The sequence below is a fragment of the Lepidochelys kempii genome, chromosome 4 (assembly GCF_965140285.1).
Source record: "Lepidochelys kempii isolate rLepKem1 chromosome 4, rLepKem1.hap1, whole genome shotgun sequence".
NCBI classification, from domain to species: Eukaryota; Metazoa; Chordata; order Testudines; family Cheloniidae; genus Lepidochelys; species Lepidochelys kempii.
This window is the reverse complement of record NC_136383.1, coordinates 126514998-126541865: the sequence shown is the minus strand read 5'-3', so window position 1 is coordinate 126541865 and position 26868 is coordinate 126514998. Positions and strand designations below refer to the sequence as shown.

Sequence of the window (26868 nt, the reverse complement as noted above, 5' to 3'; positions counted from 1 at the left end):
AGCGGAGCTCGGGCCTTCCGCTTGCCTCGCTTCCCCTGGACTAGGGTCCAGCCCTCCATAGCATCATCTGGGGGTTGGCTAGCAGGGGTCGTGTCGGGGGGCGGAGGCGATGGTTTAGGGGTTCGGGGAGGTAGCGGTGGGGCAACATGAGGGGCGGGGGCTTCTCCTTGGGGAGGGCCCTCTCTTATACCCGATAATATCCTTGCCACACCCTCCTCCATGGGCTCTATTGGGTTGGTACTAGCAAGGGTGGAAACCCCTTGCTCGCCTGGGCATTGTAGGGAAGGTATCTCTTGGGCCCGGACAGGAGCAGCGATGGGTCGAGTAGGAGGAGGGTTGGTTTCAGGTACTGGGCAGCCAGGGGCGTCGGCAGCGACGGGGCCGATGTCCTGCCGGGTCTCGGGGGTTTTGGGTGCCCCTCCCCCCCGAGCCAAAGGGCAGTCTCTGCGGACATGCCCCGCTGAACGGCAGAGGTAGCACCGGGCCTCTCCGGTAGAATAAAAGACCCGATAGCGGGCTCCCTCGTAGGGGACTAGAAAGGACCCCTCAAGCGCCTCTCCGTCACGCGCCCCTGCCGGTGGTAGAAGCTGCACTTGCCGGCGGAACGAAAAAATGTGACGGAGGGTGGGGTCCTTGCAGCCCAACGGGAGAGGGCTGATGACAGAAACAAGTTTCCCCAGGGTGGAAAGAGCGGGTAACAGGGCAGCATTGGGTAAGAAGGGAGGAACGGAGGTAAGGACGAGGCAAACGCCCAGGTCTTCTAACGGTTCTAGGGGGACAAACACCCCCCCTACCGTCAGGCCCCTCTCCACCGCCTCCTGGGCGGCATCCTCCGAGGCTAAGAAGAAAACGACCTTCCCATACATCTTGGAGGCCGCCACAATAGCCGTGGGTCCTACCACCTTCGCCAACGCCTGCACGTATGTCTCCACGTGGGGCGAGGCGGGCACCAGGAGGCAACGGACGCCGTGCTTCCTGGTCAAGGCGGGGAAAGGGCCTTGGCCGCTGGTGATGGTGGCGGAGGCAGGGGGGGGGGCGAGATGACGAGGCGGCAGGCAGCGGGGAGCCCGCTGCCGCCCGGGCATACGTCCTGGGGGCCGGGGGAGGGACAATCGCAGAGCTGGTGGAGGGAAACGCTGGGAGGGGTGCCACGGTTGATGACGAGGCCGCAGCGGTGGGGGCAGCCCCTGCCATGGAGGGCTCAGTGGTTTTAGCGGGGCCCTTTCCTTTCCACCCGCCCTGGCCCTTCTGGCGAACCGGGGGGGGTTTCCTAGAATCTGGGGGGGTGGTGGGTGCAGCAGCAGCAGCAATCACCCTGGTGCCTCCTGCTACCGGTGCCCCAGCAGGGGGGGTGGCAAGTACCTTAACAATAGTAGTAGGGGGGGGACCTTGGGGGTTGGGCAGGGGTGGTGGTGGGGAAGGGACAACTAATTTTATTAAAGCAGTCTCGCCCCTCTCGTTCCCCGCCATTGTGAGCAGGGAGAGACAGGGAGACACCGGAAGGAGGAGGGGGGAGGGGAGAAGGCGGAATAGCCCCTCCTTCCGCTGGCTGCGAACGGGAAGGGAAAAAAATGCCGAGGGAGGGGGGCTGGGAGGAGGGGGGGGAACAAAATCGGGGTCCAGTAAAAGGGGCAAGTTGTGGGATAAGCAATCCGGGGGGGGGGGGGTGCAGACCCACACACGTTTGTCCAAAGAGTCTCGGTTGGTCGGTTGTTAGGTCCGGTCCGGAAGGCAAAGTTCAAAGCAAACAGCTGGATCCGAAGGGAGATGGCAGGTTGCCAGCAGGGACAGACTGCGGGGGGGCCGTGACAGTTGTAATAACGATGGGGGGGTAGGGGCACCGATGGATCGGGGGTGGGGGTCTCCACGCCACACCCCCTGTGCCGCCACAAACGTAAGTAATCACAGTCAAACTCCCCCCCACGAGAATATAATTCAGAAAGTTACTCAATCTTACGGCCTTCGTCGCGATGATTTATAATATTTCTTCTGTCTGATGAAATCTCCGTCTCCGGCTGTGTTGGCTGTGTTCCAAGTCCTCCGGTATGTTAAGAATGTTGGAAGGTCCGAGCTGCTGGCAAAACGGCTGGGTCTGGGGGCTTCCACTCCCCCCTCCGGACAGCAAAATCGGCAATCTTCCCCCCCCTCCTCCGGGGGCTCAGCTGAGGCAAATAGCTGCGCCCGAAAGCAGGCGTGGGGGGGGTGGCTGGCGAAGGACGTAGACGGAAAAAAACACAAAAAATGAAAAGAAAAAACAAAAAAGCGTCTGGCCCGGTCGGCGGGGGACTAAGGCAGGTGCAAAAAGTAAGAAAAATCCGGGCCAGGGGGCTTTAGGAAAGAATAGAAAGCAGATAGCTGAGGAGCAAGCAAAAGACGTTCCGTTTCCCAACAGGGAAGGCTCCAGAACAATCAGGAACCTTCTGGAGACAATTAAGACAGGCTGATTAGAATATCTGCAGCCAATCAAGAAGCTGCTACAATCAATTAAGGCAGGCTAATCAGGGCACCTGGGTTTTAAAAAGGAGCTCACTTCAGTTTGTGGTGTGTGTGTGTGAGAAGCTGGGAGCAAGAGGCACTAGGAGCTGAGAGTGAGAACGTGGACTGTTGGAGAACTGAGGTGTACAAGCATTATCAGACACCAGGAGAAAGGTCCTATGGTGAGGATAAAGAAGGTGTTGGGAGGAGGCCATGGGGAAGTAGCCCAGGGAGTTGTAGCTGTCGCAAAGCTGTTCCAGGAGGCACTCTAGACTGCTGCGTTCCACAGGGCCCTGGGGTGGAACCCGGAGTAGAGGGTGGGCCCGGGTTCCCCCCAAACCTCTCAACTCCTGGTCAGACACAGGAGTCGTTGACCTGGACTGTGAATTCAGAAAAACGGCCAAGCTGAGGGCTGCCGTGAAGCTCCAAGGTGAGCAAATCTGCCAATAAGCGCAAGACCCACCAAGGTAGAGCAGGAACTTTGTCACAGTACTCTACGGAGTAAGTGTAGCAAAATTAGGCCTGCTGTGAGTTGTCTAGAAATTATTAAATGACAAAACTGTAGCATTTCAAAGCCACAGCTTTTCTCTGTTACCCAAAGTAAGGAAGAGAGAATGTTAAAAAATTATAATTAAGATGTGGAATTACAAAATTATTTTATGTAGATGGATTAATAGGTTTTCAGTTTGCATGTTGGTGAAAAAGCACTCCCACTTGGTGTGTTACAAGAAAAAAGAATGTAATCTAAAAGTTCATTAATAATTTAAAAGCACAGCACAGTGTATCTAAACTAACTGTGGTTATTTTAAACAATGTTAAATGGAAATGAATGACAAAGATCTAAGAGCAGCAAATTTCATGGTAATATTGACATTTATAAGCAATATAGACAGAAGATTCAAATGTTTGGTCTTTACAGCCCAGAGAAATAAATAAATAAAAACCACCAAGTAAAAGATCCATAAAACTTGTATTATAAATGAACACAAAATAAAGACAAAATATTAAAATTTGTCTCTTCTTGCCCTCTTAATTTCTTTTCTCAAGAAAACAGCATAACTGCTTTTTTCCTCTATTTAGTTCTTGAGAACATATTAAAAGACATTACATTGAAAACTGGAGGAAAATTACAGTCGCAGAAGTGGCAGCTGGGATTTCCCGACATTCACTACTAATGTATTTGTATTTTATTTTTATGTCTGAATTTTGCATGAATATTAAATGTCAGAAAATTCCAAATGCCGGCACTAATTCAAAGCAGGTTACTATAAACACACTCAAATGAACATACAGATTGTGTGTGTAGACACATTAAAATATATATACGTACACACACCCCCCTATTGCAGACAAGAATTCAAAGTTTATATAAAATGTATTCTTTGATCCATTTACTACTTTAATCCATGCACATCAATAGATAGAAGGCATTAATTACAGCACAGAGTCTGTACTACCCCAAAATGCATACTTCATGAAAGATCTGGGGGATTACAAATGGACTTTTTGACCCTGGTAATTTAGAACGTTGTAGAATTGTATTAACCAATGACATTTTCTTGTTTTTCCCTTATCAGCAACAGGTCTAAAAATATTTTCATGAAAAGAGTTAGACTTTTTGGACAATGTGACAAAGACCTGATCCCAAGATGACGGGAGTCTTTCTATTAACCTCAGTGGGCTTTAGATCAGGCCCTAGATGACCGATCCATACTGTAGATTCACAACTTAGTGTGTTTGAAATGCACTGTAAGCCATTTTCCTTTCAATCTTTGACTGTAAGGACAGTCCATAACCAACCAATCAAACTCCACTGAGGGCTTTGAGGCACCTGAAAAATGACAATTTAATTTGGGAGGTGACTTCACCCCTACAGCTCGGTTCTGTCATTACGAATACTACTGTGTGGTGGTACACAGCACTCCCTATAAAATCAGCAATTTGCTATCTAGGGCCCTGATTTTGCAAAGACCTCCACACATACTCAATCGTATACATTCTGAGCAGTGCTACTGAAGTGAATCGGACTACTCACATGGGTAAAACTAAGCATAAGCGTAAGTCTTTGCAGAATCAGGGCCCAAAATTGTATCCATTTGTGCCGTATTATTCCAAGAGTTCAATGTGAAATGGAAAAAGGAACAACTTTGTTTCTGATTTCCTATTAAACATTAATATTTTTAAAGTGAATCTAATACTTCAGATAGATTTGATTTTCCAGCACTGTTATTTAGTGCAGAACGGGGACAACACAGGCAGCAACGAAGTAAGCCTCTACACGCTTCCTTGCCAAAATGTCTCCGCTGTGCTCTGAAAGGACCGCTTGTGCCAGGTAAGTGAGGTGTAAAGGTAGTTCAGCTTCTCAGCAATCTCTTCCCTGAGATTACAACAGTAGATTCCCTCGTTGACAAAGGCACCTATCTACTTGGCTTTTGACTGACAGCACTCGCCAATTCATATCAAACTGTACTTCAAACACTCGACAGATGATTTTGTTTTTTCACTCAGTACCACTTTGGGCAGGATCTGAACCACTGACCTAGATATAAAAAGTTCCATAATATTTACATATAAATACCACATACTAAAGAAATAAAACGTCAACTGTGCAGTAACTGGGAAGACAAACACCACAATTATACGTTCAGCAATAGTTCTAAAACAGCCTTTGATAGTAGAATCTATTTGTATAACTGAAAGAAAGAATGTTGGCCAGCAAATGGATAATATCACATAGAAAAGGTATTGTGGAAGCTCTCACTTTCTACTGACCAACATCCAAATGAAGACAGAAAGAACTGCAGGTGCAATTGGCGTTTCTGGTATTCTCCAATTATTTGCACTACAATTTCAGCATTAGGTATACACTGAACATTTTATTTGGGACTTGAACCATTTGTTTATGGCACAGAGATCACCGGACGACCAAGTGTGCTGTATTAAAATGAATTAAATGGTCTCAAGCTATTACCGAAAAGACAAACTGGACAATCTGAGTAGTAAACAACATTCAAAAGAGAGTCTTCTTGATTGCAGCTACCAGATACTGTGCCATGACACGGATCTGATAGAGGGTGTGACAAAAAAGCTCCTGATGTTTTTCTCTGTGTTCTGTCATGCGATCAATGAGGGGGAATTGTGTCCTGTTACGGATCCGATTCCTAAATTGGCCTTCATGTGTCCCTCTGCAGGAAGCAAAGCACAGGAGGAAGCCAGACGCAGGAGCTGTGTGGAATGGAGAAGATCCTAAAACTAAATCCTCTTCCCCCTATTAGACAGAAGCTATTTCTCCAGCCATTTTCCATTTGGTAAGTAAAGAGAGCTACTGTATCCGTAACAGTCATCTCAAAGTCTTGAAAGCTCATACAATGTGCAAACTCACACTACAAGAAATGATGTTCCCTCCTTTCCTCCCAGAGTTCAACTGTTAAGTAAAATTAGCATGTCTCCAGTCCAAATTTTTGCCTCTCAGCAGGCTTAAGAGTACTCACAACTAGCAAAACATAGTTGTAGTGCAGTCTGGTAACTTTTGGTTCCCTTGCATATTTGTCCTTGCAGCTTAATTGATGAGGTTCTACTTCTTGGTTTGAACATAAAGATCTTACCACCAAAATTTAAAGAGATGGCACTATAATGGTAGAAAGCACGTTTTCAGTTTGCCTTTGTGTGTGTATATATTATTTTGAACTGAATGTTCCGTCCTCTCTAGGGCATAACTATTTGGTCAGACCACAGCCTCACTTTTTGCAAACTGTATTTATTTATATTAATTTAGATTTAAAAACAGTCATATGCAGGCTCTGAGCACAAAAAACAAATTGCAATTTGTCATCCCCTCTACTAAGCAGCAGTTCTAAATACAATCATCCTCAATTCGTTTGTCAACACTACCATTTCTCCCATCTTTCATCAATGGCAGGCCAAAACAAAAAGAAGAGCCATGAAGCATTCCACCTTATTATCCACCTTCAAATCCCTCCTCAAAACTATCTTTAGCCACAATACCGACAAAAAACTTGACAACGGTTAGGCTGCTGGTGTACTGTCACCAATATTGTCTCAATTTTCCTTGTACTCCTCCATCTGCCTATATCCATCCCTGTCTTTTGGCTCATCATAGATTGTAAACTCATTCGGGCAGGGACTGTCCTTTTGTTCAGTGTTTGTACAGCTCCTAGCACAATGCTGTCTGGTCCATGACTAGGGCTCCTAGGTGATATGGTAACACAAATAAATACATAATTCCCTGAAAGTCAGCAAATGTGGCTATTTCAGACCTGGTGTGAGAGATATTCCAGAACCCCAGAGCTCACACAGAGAATACCCTGACAGCTTTGTACTGTACCCAGGGGAATCTAACACCACCACCACTGATGTCAATTGTGACAGCATATCACAGCACACTTCACAGGGATTGAAGCGAAGCTCATGTTTCAGTTAGACTGGGCAGGTCATGTGTTGAGGGTGGATGACACCATGCCAGAGCAGTCGCTATATGGTGAACTGAAAGTGAGCAACCATATCTGAGGCAGCCAAAAGAAGTGCTTCAGGGCCACCCTGAAGCACAACCTGAAGCATGCAACATTGATGATGACAACTGGGAGTCATCAGGAACAGACAGATCATGCTGGTGAGAAACAGTCAACAATGGGGTTACTCAGCTCGAGATTAATCACCATATGGATCCTGAGGCACAGAGGCCGAGTTGTAAACAGTGGCAGATTCAGTGGGCACAGGCTGTAATCCCTTCCTCGATATCAAGCTACATATGTGCTCAATGCAGAAAGGACTGTCACTCATGCCTCGGCCTACTTAGACACAATTATATTCACAAGACATAATACTGTCGTCAATTTTATCTTCAGTCACAAAGGACAACAATAACCAAATCACAAAGAGGCAGTCTCAGGTAGCCCAAACCCAAGAAACTGAAGGCCTGATTTTGGTTGAGGGGAGAGAGGGGCGCATAAGTTATTCAATAAAAAAAAGTCGGGAAGTAATTACCTTAGGTCTTGTCTACACAAGAAAGATGCACCAGTTAAACAAAATATGTTAATTTTATTTTACTTACTTATTTGCAACCTCCTGTATGGGTATGCTTACTCTGGTTTCAGAGCGGTTGATTTTGGTTTAGCTTAGACTGATTCCTAATCAATTTAAGGTAAACTGATTTAAGTCTGGTTTAAACTGAAATAAGAGAGTCAAAACAGGGGTTTGCACTGGATTAACTAAATCAGTTTGAACTCATACCTTTAGTTAAATAGGTGCAACCTTCTCATGCACACAAGGCCTTAGACCTGGGCTGAGCTGCCACAACACCTGAATAGAGCTACTCATTTACTGATCACAGAAGAATAATCAAGACTTAATATTGGATTTGAAAATACTTTCCAAATGTACATTTGAGAAGAAATCAATTACGCTAACTTTAAAGTCTTATTTCTGGATAAAAAATTAATCCCAAAAGAACCATAGTATACTTAAGCTATACGAGCAGAGGTAGTGGTACAGATTTTGCTAATGCTGTACAAAAACTTTACATTATCCACGATACAGACAAAAGCTCTCTTTTATGTGCTTCTTTCTTCCTTCTTTCCATTTAGTGAACACAAAAGAATATTGTCCCCCTTCCAACAAACAAAACACCACTTTTCCTAACAGAGCCATACAGCTCAGAGTGTTCAGAAACAGACAGATTAAGAGGCTTAAAGCAGGCCAAGAGAGACGACACTCACGACGTTATTAAACCAAAAGTGAAGCTGTATGATGTTCACGGTATTTTAGGCACTAATCCTTTCCAGCTGCCCATTTACAATGCACTGTAATATTTATATTATTTGTTCAGGTCTTTAAGACACCCAGACCAGTGGTTTAGGTGTCTCTATATCATTCCAAATTCTATAGCTGAATGAGGTAGCCAGTGCCTCAGTAGTGGGCCAAATTCATCCCTGGTGTAATTTCAACAAAATCAGTGTGTCACACCTGGGATAACTTAGCATGTCTGATCCTGTGCAGTGCTGAATGTCCTTAATTCTCAGTGACTTCATTGGGAGTGGAAGGCACTCAGCTTCTCACAGGATCAGGTTTAAAGTCTGCTAGGAAAGGTGAAGACGTGACTGCTCTTCACTGTCTCACCAAGGCCAATACCCAGGCTTATCAAGCAGCTCTGTCAACTGAATGGACATAGCAAGCAGCTAGGGTGCACATCTTGGACGGCTGCAAGATGATCGTGTGTGTGTGTGTGTGAGTGTGAGAGAGACACACTGGTGTAGAAGAAGAAAAGATAATATTTATTGAAAGGAACTCCACCTGGATATAAGGGGCTCAAACATGCACCCCTTGAACAAAGAGATGGTGAGAGTCTGGTCAGAGGACTAACAAGGATAAACAACATGCACTACCAACAGTGAACAGCAGCCTATTACAAAAGTTTCAAAAATTTTCAATACTGTGGGAAACTAAAACTCCCCTGCAGTACCCTCGTCATAGCTAATTTGTGATTTCCTGTACTCACAGTACTAAATGCACAATAGAGCCTCTATTGTGAGCCTCCTCCCGCAAGCATTCAAAAAAGCAACACATTCTTTTTATCTAGACAGTGGAGTCTCATATACATTATGCTCTACCCAGCTAAAAGGTTATTTTCTTAGCTGTTGCTTTTGCACATAATAAAATCTGCCATCTAGTTGCATCACTTCAAAGACCCCACAGGACAAGCAGCAATGGTGTTTTAGGAGCCAAACTGCTGACTACGAAGCTCAGCAAGGGGAGGCTTAAGAAGCTACATAAATATTGGGAGAAGAACAGGAGAGGATTCTAATTGGAGAACTGTCCCAAAATTTAACACACTGAGATGAACTTCAAAACAGTAATGCCGCTGAGGGGGGTGAAGAATCAATGAGAGCCCCCTGATGGAACCAATGAACAAAAGTTACAGTAATATTAATTATGCATGTGCACAGAGGGGAGAATATGTCCTTTAGCATACAAGTTACCTAAAATATTAGAATCCTAGGCTTTGGGCCACCAGTTTTTGTAAAAACATTTTGAATACGAAATATTTTTTTTAAAGATATTAGATTACAGAATAATACTTTACGTTTCTGAAGAATCCCAAAAGTACATTACAAACAAACATACAAACACACAAAATTGCTTCAAACACCACTAAAACATAGCTCTAGGAGCGGAACAGAGATCACTATAAAACAGTTTAGGACAGACAGTGAAGACTACCTTAAGGAGTAATTTTAGACTGGCAGAATATAATTGCCGGAGTTAGAATTTAGCCAGGGCTAACATGCCAAACAAAAAATGCCATGGGATCTTTGGCCAAAATCTTAATTTTATGTCTCATCCAGAAGGCATTTTGGTAAGAGGGAGAATGATGCAGCTAGCATATTCCAACCAGCACAGGAATGCACACATGCAACATCAGACTGCTGTCAACCAGTGAAATAATTTCTTTCAATCCTGCTCATTTTAGGAACAGGAAAAATCAACACAAGAACAGCTGTGATATACGTTAATGCTGTTCAGCAAAGTACAAAAAGCACATGAAGATGTTTAGTAGACTACAAATGTGAAAATGCTCATTATCTGGGTGAAAATGAACAGTTTAACACATCTGGTACAACACATTAAAAAGAAAAAAAAAAAACATTTAAAGATCAGTTTAAGGGTTTGGTGACTGGCTTGTAGTTATCTCTACAAGCAGTTTTGTCCTGCATGACTCTGCAAAGATTAACTGCTACGTACTGAACAAGGCCACACATCTAATGAAACATGACTCATTTGGTAACTCTGATGAAGTACTGTACACTACAGTTTCAGGTGGGAGACATTTTCTTTTTTCATTTTGAGATTGTTGCCCTGTGAACGTGTGAAGACACAAAGACACATTTTTATACCTCTCATATTACAAATATCGGGCCAATTCTGAAAGTTCATATTCAGGCAAAACTCCAATGGAAGCCAACAGGAATTTTGCTTGGGAACAGTGTGATTTCAAACAAAGTAAGGACATTTGGATTTGGACCAATAGCAACGCTGTCACTGGCTGCCGCCCCCAGCTGCACCCTGTGACTCTAACAGGAGTCACAGAAAGTGCAGTGCAAGGAAATGCTGCCTCAGGCAGCATTCACTTTCGGCAAATTCTCCTGTAGATCAGCCACAATCTGGCTGGAGAGCATACTTGAACATACTTTTTAGTGTAGCTCCTTCCTGGTTCATTTGCTCAAACTCTGGCTCACTCATAGGCCACAAAGACATTTTGCAAGAGTGAGGAAAAGTGGCTACATATAGGAGGGGATGGAAACTTCCTGCACAGCTGCTTCTCTCCTGGGCCTGGCCCCACCTGGCTTATTTTTTTTACATTATCTTCCCTGCACCCCAGACAGTGTGTGCGGTGGTTACCAGATAGGCCACTGCTTGTTTGTTAAATGAACGAGGAGTACATGTGGCACCTTAGAGACTAAAAAATTTATTTAGGCATAAGCTTTCGTGGGCTAAAACCCACTTCATCAGCTGCATGCAGTGTAAAATACAGTAGGAAGATATATATTGTGCACAGCCTCTACATAAATGTGCAACATGGGGAAGAGATTGCAAGCACCCTTTCTCCTTTGTGCCTGCTTTATATGGCTAGGCAGACTAGTGCTTACACTTAGGGAGCCCATGAAGTATTTGCATAACTGTTGATACGAACCTCTTCTAAAGGGGGGCCATGCCTGAGCTGGCCTAATGCAGAGGGTAATGGAAGGTGCACCTCTCTTTAAGTCAAGGGCAGAACAGTGACCATGCTCATATGGCAGTGTCCTGAATTAGGCTCAATGCCTCCACGAGCTCCTTCCAGAGTGGTGTACAACCATGCACCACCCCCCACAGGGCCAGATACAAATGCTACAGTTTGCCCAGAATCTTTAAATAAATATCGGGGCTCTTTAGGAAGCCTGTTACTGTACCATCCCACAATAACAAAACCTGTATTGTGAACAGGAACTGCGAATCCTGACTCAGTAAAGCAAGGAATTTTATTTCGTGCATTTCATATTTTCACATCAGAACCAACACATACAAGATATGAACAAATACTAATAAGTGACTAGTCTCAGAATGAATTCTGCGGGAGGCGCAGGGACAGAAAGCATGAACAACCTTCATTCCACACGTATGTAACTTTGCCAAGGGGGAATATAACAAATTTATTTGGGTACTGACAAGGGACACCCAGCCACTGACCTGTGCATATAACTATTTTAAAAGAATACAATCCATTCCATAAAATATCTAACACCAAATACAATTACAGAACCACATGACTTAACTTATACTTAAACACTAAAAAAAACCAATCCCCATACCTCATGTATTACAGAAATAAAAGCTTCCTTTGAAAAAATTCAAGTTTAAAACCATTGTAAAGGTCAGTGCTCTCAGCCAATGTTAATCTCAGTCTAAATGTTTTTGGTAAAAGAATAAGTACTGAATATTTAATTTGTTTTCTTTAGCTTTCCTCTATGTCTCATAGTCCTGGCAATCTTGCTTTTTACAAACTTCTGACCTTGATGCCTCACATCATAGTCACCATCTTCCTAGCTAAGGATGACTGGACTTAAGACTCCAAAGTCTATGGAGGAGAGGAGCCACAAAGGAACAAAGTAGATATTTCCATCTCCTTCTGAAGAGGCCTGATTGAGTACCCTTTATTTTATATTTGCTCAAAGCAACAAAATTTTCCTTGTTAAGTATCAGTAATGCACATCAAAATATGGGAAGTGTTATATACAAAATTAGAAAAACCCAATTATATCTATTAGCCACTACCTGGATAATTGCCAATTGGAATTAGATAGGAAACATGATGGCTACAGGTAAGATACGAAAAATGTTTTTTAAAGGAAACAAACGAGTTTATAGTTTTCGTCATAAATTATTGCTCTATTACAGCAAACAAATTTATGTTTCACACATCAAAAATAGTTAAACTTTTCATTTTACATAAATTCTTGGGAAACTGTGGTAGGTTTCTTATAAAAAGAGATTTATATAGATTTTCACTTCTTTACCTTGCTAGTTATCTTATTTCTTTACTAGAACAGTCACCTTTTTTGTAGATGCTACTTATTGTGGCAAAAACTTCATCACACCTAGGAAAAGGTCTTGATTCACATCCCTTTTTGGTCCAGTGGCACAAAGAGAGCTGAATCTGCCCCTCCAGAATACTCCATTTGCAGAGGCTAATTTAACACCTCTACGCAAATTCCCACCCTGACCAGGATGTATAGGGCAGGTTGGGGCAGGAGGGAGTATGGCCAAAGCACAGTTCACTCCAGCTATTCTCCGACAGTGTAATAGCTCATAGAGGACAGTCAGAAGGCAGTGCAAATTACTGGAGCCCTGAGGCTGTTTTAAATTGTGCTGGGGATTGGACAGGCCCCTGGCCAGGACCCGAATTAGGGAGGCTCGAAAGTGGTTTAACCAAATTAAGTGAAGTAAAGCAGTACCAAATATTCTGGCCTCCAAACTTTACAAACCCCTAAGCAAACTGTTAAACCTAGGGGCTCAGAACAAGCTCCAGCCCCCAACCTGCTCACAGTTTGAGATTTCCTTAGCTTTGCTTTCCATCAGATGCTGTCATCACAATGTTGTACATCACTTAAAGCCAGGAGAAACTCAAATGGTCATGGACTCCTAATCCACTCCCGTACATTAGTCACTCAAGAAGGTGGGATGAGAATATTTTGGAATGAAAAAAAATGTAGTTGAAAATATTACTTTTAGAACTTAAAAAAAAAACAAAAAAAAAACGCAACCCACAAACAATCTATAGTGTCCTAATGTTACTTTAAATTGCGAATTATGTTAGTAGGAGACAGTTTATATTTTTTATGTTTTGGCAATCTGAAAACGGCCTGTTTTATAATATGTAAAGAATTTCTGCTACACATTTCTAGTGGGATTACACACAGAAATCAGCTTAAATTGCCATCTTCGTTTTTGAGTTGGTAAGAGAGGAGGATAATGAAAGTAACCATGAGTTTTTTCCTACCCCTCAGTAATGTATGCTCCAGACACCCTCATCTCTACAGTATGAATTTAGTTAATAGACTGGGCGCATAAGTGTATGGTAGGGAGATAAGGAGAAAGAGGTCTGTCCTATAATTTTTATCCTAACCTTACATTTTAGGCCATTTTTTATTCAATGTCACTCCATCCCAACTTTCTCATTAAATAAATAATTACAGGGGCCAGGCCGTTAGGCAGCCTTAGATGAAAACGCAGTGTTGCTATGGGATTTGAAAGCCTGACACATGCTGTAGCCCAGAGACTAAGAGTATCACCTCATCAATGTTCCCAGCTGGCCCAAGAAGCAAGAGCCCCTAATATTACTCTTGAATCTGGGTCTCTAGTTGTCATCCACCCAGAGTTCCTTACAGAAACACAGCTATTACAAACTAATAGTGGGTAAGAAAGACAAAATGGAAACTAGCAATTGTAGCCCAAAATATTCAGATGACTTTGAATGAACAAGGAATAGTGGTATTTTATAGAAGTAAATCAGAAGACAGACCGACCAATTCTTGTGTGTCTTTTCTTAAATACAACTAAAGTCAATGTCTTACCATATGCTCACTGGTCATTCAAAATATCTAATTAACAACCTAATAATATTTCATTCCCTTAACAGCCATATAAACACACATTTTAGGAAAACACTGAAGTTTTCCCAAAGGGTACAATCCTGGCTAATTATCTAATTGCTGTAGATGTTCTTAGTTGACAGAGATGGATTGAAACCATGCTTAAGAATGTTGGAATGCATGATACAGTATCCATACGATAACACATTATGGTGGCAGCCTAATTCTAATCTCTTTAATGAGATTTTTGAGCTAAATACTGTGACTGCTGCGTTCACATTATAAATAAAACGATAACTCTAAGAAATACAGATTAGTATATTAAAGCATCAGGCATTCTGAATAGGGAGTTGCGACAATTACTCTTTGATGGTGCAAAGACCAAAGTTTTAAAAAAAAGGGTAAAAGTCAAACCAACTGACATATGTAAGGACATTTTTGAATTTAATTTGTCACATTATTAACAACTCAGATATCATAGCCCATATGGCACGTCACACTCCCTATAAGAAACACATTTGTATGCACACTGAATGTTTGCATGCTGCAGTTTTCCCAATCTACATACCACAAGACTGAATTTAAAAATCCACAAAACGAAGTTTATTTCAAAATAGTAGCTTCAGTAACTGAATTATATATTTAGTACTGTAGTTAACTGCAAAGAGGTAGCTCCTGTCTGGATGGCTAAAGTAACAAATTATATAATATTTAGATTATATTTTAAAACATCAAAAATACACTGGTGTAATTTTGTTGCCATAAGGAGGTGGAGGTCAATATAAAACAATAATATTACAAATAGCAAAATTAGGAGTTGGTGTTACTAATTTTACACAGATACTATGAGGAGGTTCATGATATGGCACAAATATGCCACTAAACTAGACCAAAAATACAGAACAAGCAGGTATATTGTGAAAACATTCTCTCTACCCGTGTAACTTTCTCCATATTAAGCTTATTTTACTCTACTTTTATTATTTACTAGGTAAGCGAAGGTATTCAGCAGATGCATTTAATGAGCTGATCCTTCCATCTAAAGCAGCAATGATTTATATATGTCTGATGTTTATTAGTGTTTTCTGGTTCCTTTTCTGCAGGAATATAATAATGAGATTGAAGTATTAAAATACATGGACCTGACTGCTTGCAAAGGGACTAGAATGCTAAATAAACATACTTACATTTTCTGAGATCCAGGGAAAGGAATCTCTGTGATGCATTAGAATCACACACATACATCCCAAATACTGTAATTCGTTTTAATTCACTGAAAAAAAAGTACACATTCACTACAGTCCTATTAAGCCCCATTAATTTAAATGAGGCTAAATGGGTGATTGCCTCACGGCTGTTACACCAAGGACTAAAAGCAAACATTCTTCTTAATAAGGACAAGAGTTGTTAAAATATGCACTGAAATTCAATTATTTAATTTAAGCCACAACAGGTGAAATTTTTTAAAGTACGGCTGGTAATGTCGATGGCTACATACAGTCTACTTCACTATCAAGAGTGCAAAGGCAGCCATCTGATTTTAAAAATATTTTTAAAAAACCCAAAGACACATAATAGACAAATCTACACAGCAAATGAAGTTATTATTTTGGCTCTATAGCTTTCTCTTTGGGAATCACTCGCTGTTCGATTCTATATTTTGTTGTTGCTGACTGAAGCAGCATATAACAGTTTTCAGATTAACAGAAACATTTTAAGCTGGCAGTTGAGCCAAATACTGTAACATCACCCCATGCGTATGAGCTGTCTTTACCCTCAACAGCAGCAGCAGCAATCCATAAATGCCTTTGCTAGCATATTTTTAAAAAATAGGAACTCAAATTTGTGGAGGAAAGCCTTACCTCACAAATAAATAACCTATCCCCATACGTAGCAAAGTCATTTCAACATTCAGGCCTTAAACAGTTTTTTTTTTTTTTTAACAGTAATAAAATGATTTTAACTTCCTGTTTACTGAAAAATTAGCACAGCTTTTTCTACATGGCATTTTACCTGCCTTTTACTGCAGCTAAAAGCCAAGACACTGTTTAATCCCTGAGCGGGTGTATGGGGAGAAAAAGAATTAAAATCATGGATATAGATTTAAGGCTATTTTAGTGCAGTCTTTTTTTTTCTTTTTTTCTTTTAAAGGGTGAAATGAATCAACAGCCAAGTTCGAGTCCCTGAACTAGGCTTCACCCGAGCTTGCTGTTTCCATTTTTTTTTTTTAATTTTTATTTAAATCTCTCTATTCCAGCAGTTACTAGGCAAAGTTGCTCGACAGACAATGTCTGGCCACCCGCACCTCTCATGACAAATAACCTTATAGTCTCTAACAAGTCTAGATAAAAAAAAAAACAAACCAACAAACCCAAACCACTCTCACACACACAAAGCGAGCAGGCAGCGAAGGGAGGGGGAGGGGAGGGGAAGAAGCAGAGCGAGCCTTTATGTCCACACAGAGATCGATGTCTCTTTAAAGCAAGCTCACAGAGGAAATCGGAACAAAATAGACAGTGAAATCGTTACCTAGTGGCAAGCCCTTGTTTAGTAAATGAGAACTTCCCATTGAGATAGCTGTCCAGTCTCTCTACAAAGAGAACTTCACTCCAGTATCACCACACACAAATATCCTAAGCATATGGCGGCTACTTCTAGTTCCCCCCGAAGTAACACACAGACAGACACACACACACACAGACACACACACACAGCCCCAGCGCTGCTGTCTCTGAAAGTGGGAGAGGCGCTGCAGGCGGAGCTTAGGTCCGACGAAGCTAATCTCTTGTTTCCAAGCTCGGAAGTGCCATCAAAAGCAAACGGACGGGAGGCAGAAAGCAATAGCTCAGGGCTGCGGCCCCTCTGTCAATTTTCAAAACAAAAGCAATTGGGGGACACGTTTTTCACAGTTGCTTATTAGCAACGGAAAGGGGGGGGGGGAAACCACACACGCATTGAGAACCTGGAATTACTTTTATAGCGCAGTAAAACGGAGTTATTTAGATATATTTTAGCAGCTGAGCTGTTTGAAAAGTTTCACAGTGTAACTATATGATGTGTTTTCTCTTTAGACCAGGGGTTCTCAAACTGGGGGTCGGGACCCCGCGGGAGGTCGCAAGGTTATTACATGGGGGGGTCGTGAGCTGTCAGCCTCCACCCCAAACCCTGCTTTGCCTCCTGCATTTATAATGGTGTTAAATATATTTTAAAGTGTTTTTTAATTTACAAAGGGGGTCACACTCAGATGCTTCCTATGTGAAAGGGGTCACCAGTACAAAAGTTTGAGAACCACTGCTTTAGACCCACAGAACAAATTCTGATTAATGCCTTTTTATATTCTTGTATTTTATTATGCAATTTGGTTGACGATTTCCTCCCTCCCCTATACATGAAGGACAATTTTTTAAAATAAATAATTTCTTATTTTCTAAGGGCCCACACTAATGGCAAATAAGAAAAAATGTATCTTAGTTTATAGACCCCTTTCAGTGGCTCACACTGTAAATAATTAGGGCCCGATTCTGCTTTCAATTACCTTGGGGGACGTCGACTGACTGAAATGGGAATCCACCAGTCTAAGTGAGGGCAGAATTAGAACAAAAGGTATCTTATGAGCCAAATCCTGCCATTCTTCACTATCAAGCATATTCCACTAATTCTAAAATGATCACTGCGCTTTGTATGTCCCACCTCTGTGTCTGGTACCGGGTCTGTTACAGCTGTCATCTGGAGATCCTGGCTCTTCAGACCAAGCTTTATGAATTTATTTTCATGCTGCCCTGGTGAGATGACGGACTACTGTCCCCATTTTACAGATGGGGAAGTGAGGCACAGAGAGATTAAAGTAAAAAGTATCCACTAACTTTAGTGCTCAATTTGAGACATGTGGCACCTCATTTTTCATGGTACTTAGCTTTATATAGCACTTTATATAGCTCCCACCGATTGCTCAGCCCTTCTGCAAATCAGACCCCAGGGTCTTAAATCAGACATCCAGAAAATTAAGAACACACGATTAGTGACTACCTGTGAAAAGTTTGGTTTAAGTAATTTGAGTGGTATCATATGGGAAATCTGTGGCAAAGGCATGGATAGAATCCCAGTTCTCTAAAGCAGCATTCAACTACCTTGATCATGAGACCACCTTCATTTTTTCTGTAGTCCCCTGCCTTCATTCACCACACACCTTCCAGCTACCACAACAAATGAGGCAGGGGTTGACAGGCAACAGTGTCCTTCGCTATACAACACTGATTCAATCCAAGAGCAGGAGCTTCCTGAGAAATGAATGAGACAGCGGTCCTGTGGAAAAAAATACTATGTGATCCTGTAATTAAAGACTTTATTATAATGCATACATAGATGGGGCTGAATTAAGGCTGCACCGAATTTATCTGTTAAAATCTAAGAGGACTCTACTGATCATGTATGTAGTGCTGACACAAAGACCATCCCACCTGCCAAATTTCCTGCTACATAGCTTTCCAAATAAAAAGTTGTCGGAATTTTTTAACATTGGCAAAACAGAGAAACGTTTTCCCTTACTCTTGTTCTTAGAAATGGCTGAACCATTTTCGCTGATTTTTTTTCTTTCAAAAATGCCTGAGACAGACACCCAGCATGTAAAATTTCAGCCCAAATGGTTGAAGTTTGCCAAAGTTGTAAGCAACTGAAAACAGGGTGTTATAATGAGAAGTGTCCGGGGACCTTAATAACAACAAGTGGGGCTACCAGCCCTGACTTCAATATTAATAATGATGATGACAGAAGTTAGTGGGGGCTATGCAGAGGCACAGGGCTTCTGGAAAGATTCTGGAGAATGCACATCTTCGAAGAGTCAAATGCATTACCCCTGATGAAATTATCAAGCAGAAACTTTAGTAGCTGGAACTTGCAGAATTCCAGTTCTCAAATGAGGAAAAAACCCGCACACCTGATGAATTTGACTAGTGCCCTATACATCACATTACATCTATTACAACAACATAAAATTATGGAATATTTTCTCCAATATTTTGGGTCATAAATTAATCTACTGTATAAATTAGACAACATTTTAAATTTTCTTCCATTGTTAATTAAGTATTAAAATTTCAAAAAAATGTAAAGGACTCCACTAATTTGCAGATACAATAATAAACTCAAAATTAAAACTGTCCAAAATATTCATCATATCTTCCTTACCAGAAAGTTGCAATCAGGCAGAATTCATAATTAAAATATACCTAAGCAAGGAAAATGTTACCAATTAAATATTATTTTCTTCATCGAACAAGCTTAGGAGGAGGATGGAAAACTAAAGATTTTGTAAAGACTACTGCCTGGCTGGGTCAGCTGACTTGCATAATGCAGTACACACTAAACTGTATGTGGAAGGGCTCTATGAAGAATATAATTAACTCGCATAATGGCCGTGCACTTGCAGGCCTAATCATTTACTTGGACCGGAGCTGTAACCATGGATTTATATTCATAAATAGCTACTACCTTTTCTGGAATCCTTTTCTTTTTCTGCATACAAGTCAGAGAGTAGAGTCTATTATTTTAATCATTTTACAAACTTTAATTACACTATCAATGTAGCTCAGATTTCAAAATGCTAAATGTTTCAGCCAAGAACCAATGCTAGAAATGGAAAGATTTTCTTTTAACAGAAAAGTCTGACAAATGAAAAGTGACCACCGTATCGTTTTCCAAAAATAAACCACCAGGTTTTTATTTGCAGTACATAGCACTGTAAACAGGCTTCAGAAACCAGTTTCTGGAGTACTGTATTTTTCTTTCCCTCTGACAAGTGTGCACACACACACAAAAAACAGGTTGCAGATTTTACCAACTTAAAGTAACAATCTACATTTTAAGGGTATGGAAAGGAAGAGGAAAATGTGTCAGGATTTGATTGGATTAAAATATAACTTTACTTCTAGTACATGTATGTGTCTCTGTAAAGACACACTCTTGCAGTTTAGGGTCTGTTTCTGCTCCGACTGAAGTCTATGGCCAAGCTTCCATTGGCTTCAATGGAAGCAGGATCAGGCCATTAATTATCCAGGAACATTCAACTCAGATCCAGCCTCTGGGTTTCAGTGAGGAAAATCCATTCATTACAAGGAAGTGAGTTTGCTGTACATTTATCTCTGCCTGCTGTGTTATTCCATGTCAGCTGAATTAATCAAAGTTACTCCATCTCCTCCTATGCGATTTAATACTTTTCTGGGATGATCATTCTGATATCATTACTGCATCTTTAAACCTTAGGCTCCTGTGTGATTTAAAAATGCTACTGGGAAGGTGATAGACAAGATTATAGCCTTTTGTGACCACCTTCAATGCTTTGGAATGGTTTCATTGCACTGAGATGCCATGGTAATAGGTATATCAAAAGTACCTAACACAAATAGTCAGAAGTACCTATTAGGTAGTTGTCATAGTAATTTATTGTAGTTTGGTAATAATAACACAGCAAACCTGATGTCCAGATCATACTCCTATACACTCGGGGGGGGGGGGGCTGGAAATTTTGTGTGGTTCCTTCCCCAGAATTTCTTCTGTATTCTTTTGTCCCCAGAGGAAAAAAGTGGGGGTCCAGACTCCAAATGCTTTGGATCTCAGGAAACTGCTGGGAGCACAAGTGAAGCACCTAGGCTTCCATAGCAGGCCCAACACCCTGGCCGTTTGGCTCTGCCCAGACCCTGCTAGGTGACTCCTTGTCTCAGGGCATTCTCCAGTAAGGAGGAGAGCTCTACTAACTTTCCTCCTGCAGCACTGGGGGCCAGTGAGAGCTGGGCAGAAATGGCTAAAATGCATTCTCCCAATCCCAGCTACGTCCCGTTTGTCTATCAGTAGGGCACAATCTGGGCCCGAGTTATTCATGTGGGGCTTAAAAATGTATTTCTAGTGGTTAGGTGTTTTATTGACATTTGTGCATGTTAATAAATGGCAGAATAATGAAAATACTGAAGCAAATATATATCAATTTACCGATATAATAAATTGCAACATAAAGATAATATATATTATTGTTGCATCACTAAAATTACAGCATGATGAATTAAGTATTATGCAACAATACAAGCAGGCATTGCCAGACAGGTGTATTTATCTGTTACAGGAGTCTCTATGATTGCCAATATGGGTATGAAGATAACGTGAGGAATAATTAATAGCACAATCAACATCAGAAGTAGAATTGGAATTCAATAATATTTTTACTAGGGAAACATGAGAAACAGATACAGCCAAGACCATTTTCTCAGTGGGGTTGCACAACTGGGCAAACGTTGTTCGAAAGTGGAACTGTTGTTTCAGGGAGGGGAGCGTGGTACAAAATATTATGACAAGGGGAGTGCTCTAAGTGAGGATAAGTTGGCATGAGGAACAGATGGAGTATTCAATAACAGGAGGTTATTAATACTACAGTTTGGTATTCTCTACACTACCTCACGAAGGGACTCATATGCTTGCTCTTTTCTTCTTGTTTGTAGGCAGGCTAGCAAATAATACGGATTGTAAGTAATGCTGTAATTTTTTCCACAGAAAAAGTTGCCTTTTTATTTCATGGAGGAAAATTTCATATTTCACAGGAAAACACCGAGGACCAGATCCTCCGTTGGTGTAAATCAGCATAATTCCATTGGTTTCAATAGAGCTATGCTGAGTTAAACCTTTTGCGGAACCTAAATTTTGTAGACACATTTTAATGGCCAGTACCAAATAAAGAATAATGTACTAGAAAAGCATCATGATCTACCTGAAAAGAGAAACAAAGACACCTCACTCACCTTTTAAGTTATTAGAGCTTTACTTTATTAATAATCATGTTTTTTCTGAGGACTTGTGGGGAGGGAGGGTCAGATTCTTTTTTCCCCCTTTCTTTCTCTGGTTTGTTTGTTCTTTTGCAGCTGGAACAAGAAGCCAGTGTTTTCTTTTCTCTTCTCTCTTATACTGTTCTCAGTGGTCTGGTTGTAGGCTCCCTATGAGCAAAACCAGGAGCAGACCAGCTGACTCCAACTCAGGCTCCACATCTCCTACCTTGTATACGCTCACTGATCCTTCAATCACAGCCGCATCCCTCAGACTATAACCTGCACATGCCCCGTATATGAGAAATGTCCACAAAATTTAACATTTTCTGTGAAATCTTTGATGATTATAGAAATAGTATTTTGCAGTAGTGGATTCTGATATGGTAGTCCTATGGCATTTATTCAATGGTAGCGCTATTTAACAACATATTTAACTATATTTCAATACTGAGAGGTGTTGGATTTTCCAGGTCACCAAAATCAGTTTCTTTGCTTCTTAAGAGTCAGCTTTTTTTGCACAGTGAGTGCATATGCTGTGGCGGAATAATATATTGTTTAAGAGAAGTATATCTGTTAAGAGTTGTATGTTTCAATTATGCACCAGACATTCGCAGGAATAGATCTAATCACAAGGGCATGACCTTGGGGCATTCACAAATTAGAATGCACAAGTGTGCTTTCGCAGAAGGTACCTGAATGAGGAAGTTTTATGTATTGTATTTTAGCAGTGATCCAACATATTCTGTGATTAATTTTAATGTGAAGAATGGGGTTCTACAATGTTCTTAGTTTTTGTGATGGGATTTATTTAGGGTGACCAGACAGCAAGTGTGAAAAATCGGGACAGGTGGTGGGGGTGGGGAATAGGAGTCTATATAAGAAAAAGACCCCAAAATCAGGACTGTCCCTGTAAAATCGGGACATCTGGTCACCCTAGATTTATTTCAGATATTCCTGCCCCATGTTGAACTAACATGCAAACTTTCCTTATTCTATTGTGAGTATCAGTGCTGGGTATTTCACACAGGCCTCACTTTGCCTCACTAGAAAACTTGCACTGTTCAGATGAATTTTAATGTTTCAGTCATTTTAAGACTGTCACAAAATTTTGAAATCATGAAATTTACAATTTTTTATGATTCAAGCATCTCCCTAACAGTATTAATCTCAACATTGGAAAAAATGTCCCAATGCATAAAATCAGAAAGTAAAATAGGTTATTAATAAAAGTAAAACTGATTGGTCTATTTTCATTGGTCAAGCTGAGTGAAATGCAAAAAAGTAAGGTAACAGTATAAATGGTGAAAGTTAAAAATGTAATTTCAATAATCAAAGATACTATATGCAATACAAATAGGACAATTTTTTAAACTTGTATGATTTTAATATGGCCATGTACTAAAAATTACACCCTGCCTCCCCACCAAAAAAAGCCAAAACTCTATTTTCTTCAGATTCCTTGATCTCTAACCTAACCCAATGGAATTTAATGGTTTTCAAGATCTTTCTTACAACACCAATAGGAAATTAGAAGCTGTCCCATGTAGATAATATGTGCTAACTCTAGTGACATCTAAAGAATAGAGGACAACTTCCTTTGAGAGAGAGAGTTTCTAACAGAAGGAAGTTAAGATTTTCTTGTTAACATGAAAGGGGATGACCATTTGGGGGAGCAATTCTGGAATGGTTCTGAGGATGAATATGTAAGGCAAAAAATGGAGGAAGAATAAATTACATAAGAAGGCCATTGACTCTTAAAAAGAGGTGTTAGCAATAAGAAAAGTCAATTTAGGGGTCAGACAATACAGAGGGACCTTGGCTAACTATAGAAGGGAAGGCTCAATGAATTCTCAGAAACAGATTAAAATTCCATTTGATGAAGATGAAGTTCAGTTGTCTTAATTTAGTGTTAGCAAATCATCCAGGTAATAGAAATTGTGGATTCACTCCCTTCTCAAAGATGCAACGAATATGGCCAAGATCAGTAAATACTATGGGGACTCTTCTGGAAATATGAATTGCCAATACAGAACTGGAAATGCCTGTGATGTGCTGGCTGAATGAAGAAATGGAGTTATGTTTCCTTTAAACCAATAATCACAAAAGATTGTGATGTGAAGTTAAGTGCATTGCTAGATTAAGGGTCTCCAACCTCGATCTTGCCCTCTTCATAAATAAGTTAAAAACACAGGGTCAGAATGGGATTAAATCATCCACATTTATTGATTACCATGGAGTAAAAGGAATCAATTCACTGGGTAAACTCACCCAAGGGTACAGAGTATATAGCTCCAATCAAGAGGAGTTTGTGAACTAGGTCCAACAAGGCTTGTGTTCTGGTTGATGAAGAAGAGAAGACATGGCTGAGGGGGAGAAGAAAACTATAGAGAACCATGACTGGACGACATCCATGGCTCATCTGTTCATAGTGGAACAAGTCCAGACCTAAAGATACAATTACAGCCTGCCCCAGATGAGTGAGTCCCTTCTGGACCGGCAAATCTTCTTTGGGACTTGGTATTATTTGAGGCAGAGGAGAAATAGCATTTTCAACTGTACCTATGTCCAGAACTGAAGCACCCTTGGGAATTTAAAGAGTTAAAGGTATTTTGTAGCCTAGTGCTATCCCTGGAAGGTTTGTATCTCTGAGAGAACCAATTTTTATCCCTCTGCTGACGGAGAAACTGGAGCTTGTTCAAATCTCTATGAGTTGCAGAGACAGCAGACTGAGGCTGTTGGTGCCAGCAAAGCCCTTAAAGAAACAGGATTAGGCATTAAAAGGAAAAAAAATGCCTAGGATGAGCCCAGTCATGTGGGTCTGACTGCCAATCCAGATGTCCAGTCCAAGACTGAAAACTCATATTAGAAAATTCTTTTACATATAATGAAAGAAAATGATACTTTAACAAAATGAATTGCCACTACATTTACTTCCATAGAGCAAGATTCTGGCATGCTAGCATTGAACAGTAGTTTACTTCTCATATATGACATCAGTGGGATTACTCAGCATAAGTATGGTTGACAGATCCAGTCCCACACTGATCTGTTTTCAATGTGCGATTTCTTTTTAAAATGAGAACAGTGTAAAACAGATGTTCTTTGTTATGATGTACTCCATATACACAGAAATAGCAAGTAAAATAACATAAAGGCACAATAAAAAACTGAACCCATTTGAAGGGACTAAAAAAATCCAGAAGGTTTGTAATGGCTAAAACAACTCTAGAACCTCTACCTCTTTGAATTCAGTTCAGTTTGGTAGTAGCAGAAAGAGTTACTATCAAATGGCTGTTCAGGGGCCTATGTGGAATGAGTAAGTGGCCTCAAGGAAGTTCCCATTGGGATGTGTCTACAACTTTGTTGGTAGTCTCAGCAGAAACTGAGGACTCAGGGGACCCGGAGGACAAAATTTAGAAATATGTAAGTGGTGCAACTTAGTTTTTCTTATACTAACTTAGACTTAGGCCTACTTATGTCCACTAATACTCTTAAAGTTTAGTGTGACCAAATTCATATGCCAAGGGGCCAGAAGAAGGTAAAAGTTATAGCAGAGTATGAAATATATCCAACTGAAACTTCAGTTTGACTTTGAGAAGGCAGAATATAACTCTCCAATATGGAATATACATATATATGATACTGGTGTAAGTCCTCTACCCTGGTGAAAAGTACTTGGGATTCTTGCTGACCACATATAATCAAAATCTTGATTTTTCATCTTCCCTGGAAAATAGCTTCTCCAACAAAACAGTGCCCTTTTGATCAACAGCATTTCCAGCAATACAGTACTAACACTAAGTGGCTGCCAGCTATTGAATCATCACACCACTTCCTGAAACACCCTGGGTTTTCTTTGGCATTCTCCCTTTGAAGCACTGACTGATCAAGTCCAACCCAAAACTGAAATAATGATTAGATCACAACCTAAATCTGTATGGATGCAGAATACTGTCTGTGACTTCGCAGCTACCATTATTAACTCAGATATTACAGTAGACATAGCATATGTATTTGCAGATAAAGTATATATTTGACAGAGTGACATCAGTGTGTTTTGGTTATTTAAAATGACAATAAAACCCATCCAGAGATAATTACATAATTATTTCAAGTACTGTATTTAGTGCGCTACAGTAGAAATGAGTACTGAAATCTGATAGCACAGAAGTGTTTTACTAATTCATTTAATTTTTCCTTGCCTCTTTTAAAAAAACTATTCATAGATTATTATACACAAGCGCGAACATAATTTATGATAAATAAGAGAATTCTGAATCGCCCACTCCCCTGGGCCTAAATAAATAAATAAATAAATAAACAAACAGAAAAACCACACGGAGGCAAAAATAATAGCAAAAAAGCAGAATATGATAAAAGTCCAGTCTACAGTTATAACAGATGAGGAGGTTTAATATTTCATAGATATGCATACACACCTACTATTGTCTATATACACACACATATTACATAGTGTGTGTATTCATTTATCAGCATAACATATAAATATACAAGATTATACACACAGACACACAAACTCTTTGCTCCGCCCCGAGGTATTAATTTAGCCAGTAGTCAGGCATTCCAATAGAAGATATTTTCATGGGGAGTCTATCTTTCCTTTCCTTTCTTTTTTAAAAACAGGAACAAATGAAAGTCGAATCTTGTGTGACTTTTTACCCACTCATCCCCCCCCCCCCCCGCTGCTGCCTTGATTGCTGAAAAGGAAGCTAAGAGAAATGCTTACTGCTATGCAATACCACTAAGAAACAATTACAAACTAAAAGAAAATCAGTGTATACAATCATTTAAAGATGGTACTGTAACTCTGTGTCCTCCATGTATATTGAAAATGTTAGCTCTGAATTTTTGAATAATGTAATGAAAGAACTAAATAGGCTGCTATCCTACACAACCCTACAAACACAAGGCTTGAACTTGCCATT

The 26868-nt window shown here is 40.7% G+C and overlaps 1 protein-coding gene across 19 annotated transcripts in view; it reads right to left on the bottom strand.

The window, feature by feature from the left end:
* CTBP1 (C-terminal binding protein 1) overlaps positions 1-26868 on the bottom strand; it is a 429621-nt gene that overhangs the window by 81687 nt on the left and 321066 nt on the right. For 3 of the 19 annotated variants that reach the window (XM_073342797.2, XM_073342798.2, XM_073342806.2), the window contains exons 1-2: positions 15980-16035; positions 15305-15390 (exon numbers count right to left, since the gene is read on the bottom strand). The exons of 9 other annotated variants lie outside the window; for them this stretch is intronic. In XM_073342797.2, the coding sequence (XP_073198898.1) occupies positions 15305-15390; positions 15980-16020 (127 nt within the window). In that variant the 5' untranslated portion in view covers positions 16021-16035. Of the gene's footprint in view, positions 1-15304; positions 15394-15979; positions 16036-16646; positions 16864-26868 lie in introns of those variants that run through there. 7 more of the 19 variants (XM_073342812.2, XM_073342813.2, XM_073342807.2 and 4 more) reach the window with 5 other exon arrangements.